Source organism: Chelonoidis abingdonii, chromosome 19 (genome assembly GCF_003597395.2).
Source record: "Chelonoidis abingdonii isolate Lonesome George chromosome 19, CheloAbing_2.0, whole genome shotgun sequence".
Classification (NCBI taxonomy): domain Eukaryota; kingdom Metazoa; phylum Chordata; order Testudines; family Testudinidae; genus Chelonoidis; species Chelonoidis abingdonii.
The window spans coordinates 40236025-40243078 of NC_133787.1; the positions used below are offsets into that span (position 1 = coordinate 40236025).

Sequence of the window (7054 nt, forward strand, 5' to 3'; positions counted from 1 at the left end):
CCTTCTCCCTAAGCTCTGCACCGCTAGAGGACACCTCGTGGCCACACAGCCTTTGGCTCTGGCTCTGTTCCATGTCACTCCCCCATCCAGCTCTGTCCCAGCAAGACGTGCAGTGTTGGAGCTGATTCCCCACGCTGGCCACTGCAAGACCCTGTTCAGCCTCCTTCCCACCGGGCCCCTCTTGGTCCTGGTCCCAGGCTGGAGGGTCCCCAGCCTCCCACTTGGCTGATGCTCAGGGAGAAGCAGAGCTCAGCAGGACTGACTCTGGCTGCCTGCATTATTCTCCTCTAGGTTCGTTCCCAGCCAGTTACCACCAGATCCCACCTAGCGCTAGTCCGCTCACATCCGACCGCGGCTGCCTCGGGGCTGTGGAGGAGAGGTCAGAGGGTGGCTCCAGCTCCACCCCTGACAGCAGCTCCAAGCATCTGTGGCTGGTAAGTGTCCGATTTGCATGCGTCCAAGCTGCTCTAGAGCCCTGAGCCGTGCTGACCAAGTCCCCCATATGTCAGCGAGACGCCTGTTCACAGCCAGAACACTGCCAACTGCTGATTCAGTAACGGTCGCTCCCCCTGTGGGGGGCAGCCAGGCCACACCTGCGTGGCACCGGGTTGCCGTAGGGGCTCGTGGGCTAGGGACTCAGGCTGCTGCTGGTGGAGGGGCATCTGTGAGTGGAAGAGGATGGTCAGGCTCCTGGGGCCAGGGGCAGATCTCCCTGAAGTGAATTGGACAATGTTGGTCAGTTTGCCCTGAGCTCTGGCCTGGTGCAGCTTAATCTCCACTAGCAAGATTCTTGAAGGAAGGTGAAGCTCAGAGTGGAACGGCAGGGGGCTGCGAGTCGGGATTGAGGGGCATCAGCAGAGCTGTGGGTGGGACAAGCCAGGGCTGGAGTAGTGGGGGCTGCGGGTGAGGATTGAGGGGCATCAGTGAGCTGGAGGGGGGAAAGGCTAGGACAGAATGAACAGGGTGCTGTAGGTCAGGATAGAAGTGCACTGAGTTCTGGGGTGGGGGTGCGGGGAGGAGATGCTGCAGAACAGGACTGATCCCCACAGTCACTATAGCAGAGTAAATGATACAAATAAAGAGAGCCAAGTTTGGGTTCCCCCCATCCAAACCCAGCCATGGCTGTGGGGCCCTCATGCAGCCAGGTACAAATGCAGGGGAGTTGTGGGGGGCAGGGCCTGGGAGCTCGTCCCTGCTGCTGTCCTGTCAGTCTCTGTTCCATGCCTGCGTGAGCAGCTGCATCTCCCTCTTGCCATTTGCTCCGGGGTCCTGGTGGGCACTTGTGCCACGGACACATCCTGGGTTAGTTCGCTCCCCGCCAAAATGCCGCCCCTCCACTCTCTGTGCATTAAAGGGGCTCAGCTCAGGCTGTGGCTGGGCAGTGATCAGCCAGGCCCTGGGGGGGGGACTGCGCCCCGCTTAGTGCCCTCCCCCTCTCCATACACAGGAGTTCAGCCACCCCGTGGAGAGCCTGGCCCTGACCGTGGAGGAGATGATGGACGTGCGCAGGGTGCTGGTAAAGGCCGAAATGGAGAAATTCCTCCAGAACAAGGAACTCTACAACAGCCTGAAGAAGGGGAAGGTGAGGGCTGGGGATGGGATGGCACCATGGCCTCCCTGTGAGCGACTGCCTGGGGTCTAGGGTGTGAGCGTGTGCGGAAAGGGCCAGCAGACAGTCCCTGGGGTGTAGGGATCCTACCCCATACAGACCGTGACCGTTTACCTCGGCCCTTCTCCTCCTACAGATCTGCTGCTGCTGCAGAACAAAGTTCCCTTTGTTCTCTTGGCCTCCAGCCTGTCTCTTCTGCAAGAGGTGAGCGAAAGGTCCCCTGCTTTGGGGGGCGGGTGCATGGGGGGCAGGGGAATGAGGTATTGCACTGACCCTTGGGATTCTCTCTCTGCCTTTAGATCCGTCTGCACCTCCTGCAGCCTCAAGGTAAGAGACGCTTCATGAATCAGTCCCCAGAGAACCATCCACATTGTGCCCATTGTGTGGGGCCTCCTGCCACTTAACTCCATGGGCGCCCACACCTTGTCTCATTTTTGACACTGTCTTCCCCCCTCTCCCCTCCCCTAAAGTAGCAGGTCCGGCAGTGATCTCAGAGTGCAGTGATCTCTGGTGGGATGGTGATGGGGCAGGCCCTGGAAGCCCCGCAGTGGGCATGTGAATGTACCCACTGTGCCGAGGAGATGCAGTGCTGAGCTGGCTGTGGGCTGGCAGCAGAAGAGCAGGCACTGTAGCATTTTTGGGGCCCCTGCTTATCTAACTCCTGGCCACCATGGTCACCCCACCATGTAGGACACTGGCCATAGCACAGTGGGAAGGGTCAGGGGGATGATTCTTTGTGGCATCCCATATTTAACCTGGGGTGCTGCACCCCCTGGCTTGAAGCGGTTTCCATCATCCATGGGGTTTCGTTTTGTTCAGTGGCTCTCAGCACCCCCCTGTACAAACTGTTACAATGCCCCTGCATTTAACTGACTTGTAAGTGGGGACAGTAACCTTCAGGCCACCACCCCCCACCTCTACTGCAGGAAGTGGCCTGGTCAGAAATGACGCGGACACAGGGGGACCCTCCATGCGGGGAGCTGAGGCCGGTGGGAAAGCATTTGCTTGGAGTGATGCTGTGGTTGTTGTGAGCTCAGTGCTGGGGAGCTGTGCTAAGCACGTTGCGGTCCCTCCTTGGGCACAAGCAGGCACAGAACATGGTCCAATCCCTGCATAAGTCACCCAGCATAGGTGAGCCGTGATCTCAGCCAGTAAATCCTCTGGGGGGGAACACAGGACTTGGGCTTCAAGCTGGCTCGCTTTAGTGGCTACCTGTGGCCTGGGGAACTTGCCCCTTTTCCCCAAGTCACTTAGCCGTGTCAGGCACAGGAAAGGACATACGTGTTGGTGCAGCTTTGCTGGACGGCCGGTGGCCATGGCAGCAGCTCAGAAAGTGCCTAGATGCCCACCTGACACTGATCTCTGCTGCTTCTCCTGCAGATTAAGATGCCTTCGAAGAAGCTTGCTCATATTCCCGTCTACGCCCTAGGCTTCGAGAACCTCCCCGGATCTCTGAATGCCAAAGCTCTGCTGCTGAGGAGGAGAGACGCCTTCAAGTAAGTTCTCCCCAGTGCTTCCTGCCGCCCCATCCCAGCTCTGCAGTGAGGCCCTCATCCAGTACAGGGGATGTATGGCCTCTCCAGCACAGCCTTCCCGCTGCTGGCCCCTGGCCCTGGGATCTGGAGCCACCGGACAAGTGGCCAGATATCAGAAGAGACAGAGGTAGGGTGACCTAGAGGCCTGAGGCTGCATTGGCTGAAGCCAGGGGGATGTCACGAATGCAGGATGAGGCTCCTGGGTGATGTAAGTGTCTGTGCTAGCGGCACCCAGTGCTAAAGCCGTGGTGCATTCCCTGCTGGCGGTGGGGTGGGGTGGGGGACAGGACGGACTGGGACAAAGTGAACCATTAGTCTTTCCCCTATATAGCTAGGCTGCTGGGCACCGCAGGCCGTAGAGAGCTGGGCATCCCTCTCCAGATCCCACAGACATCTGAAAATGGCCCTTTGACAGAGGTGGGGTGTATTGGGCTGGCCCGTCTCCAGCCAAACCCAGATCTTTGTTTCCTGGAGGTTCCTGTGCAGAGTGTTGGGTTGTTTACAGAGCTCCGTGCACCCCGGGCAGGGCACGAGACAAACCAGAGTGGGGAGCATCATCGTCACCTCTCCTCCCAACACAGCCACACCCTGTGCTGGTGTCTTCTCTGCTGTGCACCTGTCCACTACTGTCTCCCTGACCCCTCCTTGGGTAGGCTTCCTCTCTGACTTCGACACCTTGCCCCCTTCTGCCTTCCCTCACAGCCCCCGGGCCCTCCTTGGCAACTTCACTCCCCACCAGTAAATCCCTGAGCACCCCCGACTCTCACCTGCTAGTGTGACCTTCTGCCCTGGGTTGGCTGCTGCCTGCCCTGGGCTCGCCAGGTGCTGTTCCCTCTCATCTCTCAAGAGCTGAGCTCCCGCCTCACCCCTTGCAGTATCACTCACTGCGTCTCCAACCCACCCTTCCATGATCTCCAACCTGTCAAGGCCCACCACTGCTCAGGCTCCTCCCCCACAAAGCAGACATGCTCTGGTCTCCTCCCTTGTCAAACCCACCCACCTCCCCATCCCCTCCAGGATCAGTGATCCTGCCAGCTACAGCCATTGCCTTCAATCTCTCCTCTAGCTCCTTCCTGGACACTCTAGTCCAACTACAGCTTCTCCACTCCACCAAACCCGCTCCCACCAACATCTCCAGCCACCAACTCCTGGCTAAGTCCAAGGGCTGTATTCCACGCCTCACTTCCTAGACCTCCAGGATGCTTTACGCTCCTGTGTGCCGTGATGTGCTCCCTGAGCTTTCATGGCTTTGGGCCCTCCTGGTTTTCATCCTACCTCTGTGGCTGTTCCTGTGTGGTCTGATTTGATGGATCCATCTCCAACTTCCCTTGCATGTTACTCCTGGGGGAGTTCTGCGCCACTGCGCATATGCAGAAAATATGTCCCCCGCAAATTTCTCTGCTTCCCTGCAGAAAAAGGACTTTGTGACGGGGAAGCAAAGGGAAACCACAAGAGCGGTCATGTGACCCTCCCCAGCAGTATGCTTTGGGTGCCAGGGCAGCCAGCAGAGAGGTAAATCACAGTGGGGTAGGAAGCGGGACTGGGGAAGATCCAGGTCCCTACGCTGTGCCAGGCTCAGCTGCTAGTCCTGGCTGGGCTGGGGAGGACGGGACTACTACTTCCCCTGCACGGCATCCAGGGCTGGTTCAGACCCACCCCCAGGTTTCTCCCCCAGCTGCAGGAAACTCTGCAAACTCTTTCCTCCTTCCCCCACTTCCTGCACCCATCACTCCTCAGGTGCAGGGGGAGGGATCCCTGTACAGACAGCTGCTCCCCCATCTGCCCAACCTCTGTGCATCCAGACCCCCTCATGCCCAGACTCTCCCACCAATCCTCACTGCCCTCCTGCATTCAGAATCCCCTCGATGAGCCCCACTCCCCCTGCACCTGGACAACCCTGCAGAGCCACCTGCACCCCCACCACACTGAACCCCACACAGCTGCACCTGGATCCCCATCCCACTGAGCCCCACTCCTCCAGCGTCTGGACCCCCCCATGAGTCCCCTACACCCAGACCCCTTCTGCTGAGCCCCAGCCACCTTCACCTGGACCCCCTGCAGATTCCCATTACTGTTGCACCCAGAATCACCAACATTCCCCTGTACATCCAGATCCCTCCTGCACCTGGATCCCCCACTGAGCCACCCACACCCGGATTGCCCCACGCAGAACCCTCTCAACCCACACCTGGATCCCCCCCTACATTGAACCGCTCCACACTTGGATCCTTGCCTTCCTGAGCCTGCCTGTCCACACCTTGCACAGAGGGGCAGAGCCCTGGAGGGTTTCTGAGGCAGACCCAGTCCTTGCGCTGTGTCAGCGCTGGGTGCAGCATCATCGCTGCATCCTGGAGAGGAGCTGCACAGTGATCTCCCACTTCTGTGCAGCCAATGGCCTGTGCTCTCCACTGCCATGCTGGAGCCTCCACACTTATTTGACAAATCAAATTTGCAGAATTTTAAAATATTGTGTGCAGAATTTTTAATTTGTTGGTGCAGAATTTGTAATTTGTTGGCACAGAATTTTTAATTTTTTGGCGCAGAATGCTCTCAGGAGTAGCATGTGGCCCACAGAGTTCTGTCCTCGCCTCCTGCCCCTTTCTCTCTCTGTGGCTGATCTCTGGCAAGGCTACAAGGGGGCGTCATCCCCAGCACTGGAGAATGCAAATCACAGGCTTGACAGTCCCCTGGGCTGGGGGGGCTTTGGGTCCTTGCACAGAGCACGGAGGTATTTCCAAGTGGACGGCTGCTTCTCATGGTTGTGTCTTGCAGCTCCTTGCACTGGCAGAGGGTGGAAGAGGAGTTCCCCCACATCTATGCCCACGGCTCCATCTTGAAGGACATCTGCAGTGACTGCACCAGCTTCGTGACCGATGTCATCAGCTCAAGCCGGAAGAGCATGGACATCCTGAACGCCACGCCGCGCAAGGGCAGGAAGACACAATCCCTCTACATCCAGCCCACCCACATGGCCAAACCCCAGTGAAGGACTCTACTGCAGCCCCACCAGGCCTGGCCCTGGCAGCTTCACAGGCATCAGGAGCCAGGCTCACAAGCAACTCTGCAGTGTGAGTGCCTTTGCAGAAATTGGCTCTCCAAAGAGCTGGGACTCTCTGGGCATCACCTCCCACCCCCACCAACATTCGTGCGCAAGAACCAAACCAAGATGGCTTCCAGATGACCCTGCTGCCTAAAAATTGCCCCCCATCCTTCCCTGGCGTGCTGCAAACACCACTGCTTACCCCCAGCCTGACTGCTCGTGCCACTCTTTGACCTTCATTGCGATGCCCTGCTAGTGGAGGTGTGTGTATGTACGTAGATAATCTGTACACAGCTCTATATTTATAGACATTAGTGACCAGCGACATGGCACGTCAGCCAGCGGGACTCACAGACTGCGGCGAGTGTCTGAGGCCATGTGTTGCACGGCAGGGACCCCACGAGCTCAGTGTCTCCCCATGGGAGAGCGGAAGGACCCAATCCCTTGCTCTGGCTGAGGATGGGCAGGACCCAGGGTGTGACTCAGAGCCCAGCTTCTCTGAGATCTGTCGGAGCAGGTCCTGGCGTGCTTCATTCCTTCCCACCTGGGCAAGTTGGTGCTGTCCAGTTCCTCGGGGCCCCGGAGCAGGCTGGGGCGATCTGTCTGGAAGGTGGGGACCTGAAACGTGTTGGAGGAGGAACTGTTCAGACTCTTCTGTTTACATTGCTTCTGACTCACCTGGAAGGAACGGAGTCCTGGCGTTGGGCTGAGGCTCCTGGGCCAGTGTGTGCTGCTGCTAGTACAAGGCAACATGCTGGTTCTGCCATGTGGCCAAAGCCCTGCCATTGGGATCAGGGACGCAGGCTGTAGACGCCCTCCTCTGCCCACCCAACCCGGCACCTTTCCCCTCCAACTCATCCCTTGGTGTCA

The 7054-nt window shown here is 58.5% G+C and overlaps 1 protein-coding gene across 2 annotated transcripts in view; it reads left to right on the plus strand.

Annotated features, from left to right (window-relative positions):
• SPIRE2 (spire type actin nucleation factor 2) overlaps positions 1–6652 on the plus strand; it is a 42729-nt gene extending 36077 nt beyond the window's left edge. For both annotated transcript variants that reach the window (XM_032771398.2, XM_032771399.2), the window contains exons 10-15: positions 292–434; positions 1448–1582; positions 1746–1813; positions 1909–1936; positions 2990–3105; positions 5917–6652. In XM_032771398.2, coding sequence (XP_032627289.1) covers positions 292–434; positions 1448–1582; positions 1746–1813; positions 1909–1936; positions 2990–3105; positions 5917–6130 — 704 coding nt within the window. In that variant the 3' untranslated portion in view covers positions 6131–6652. The remainder of the gene's footprint in view (positions 1–291; positions 435–1447; positions 1583–1745; positions 1814–1908; positions 1937–2989; positions 3106–5916) is intronic.
• Positions 6653–7054: the final 402 nt, after the last annotated feature.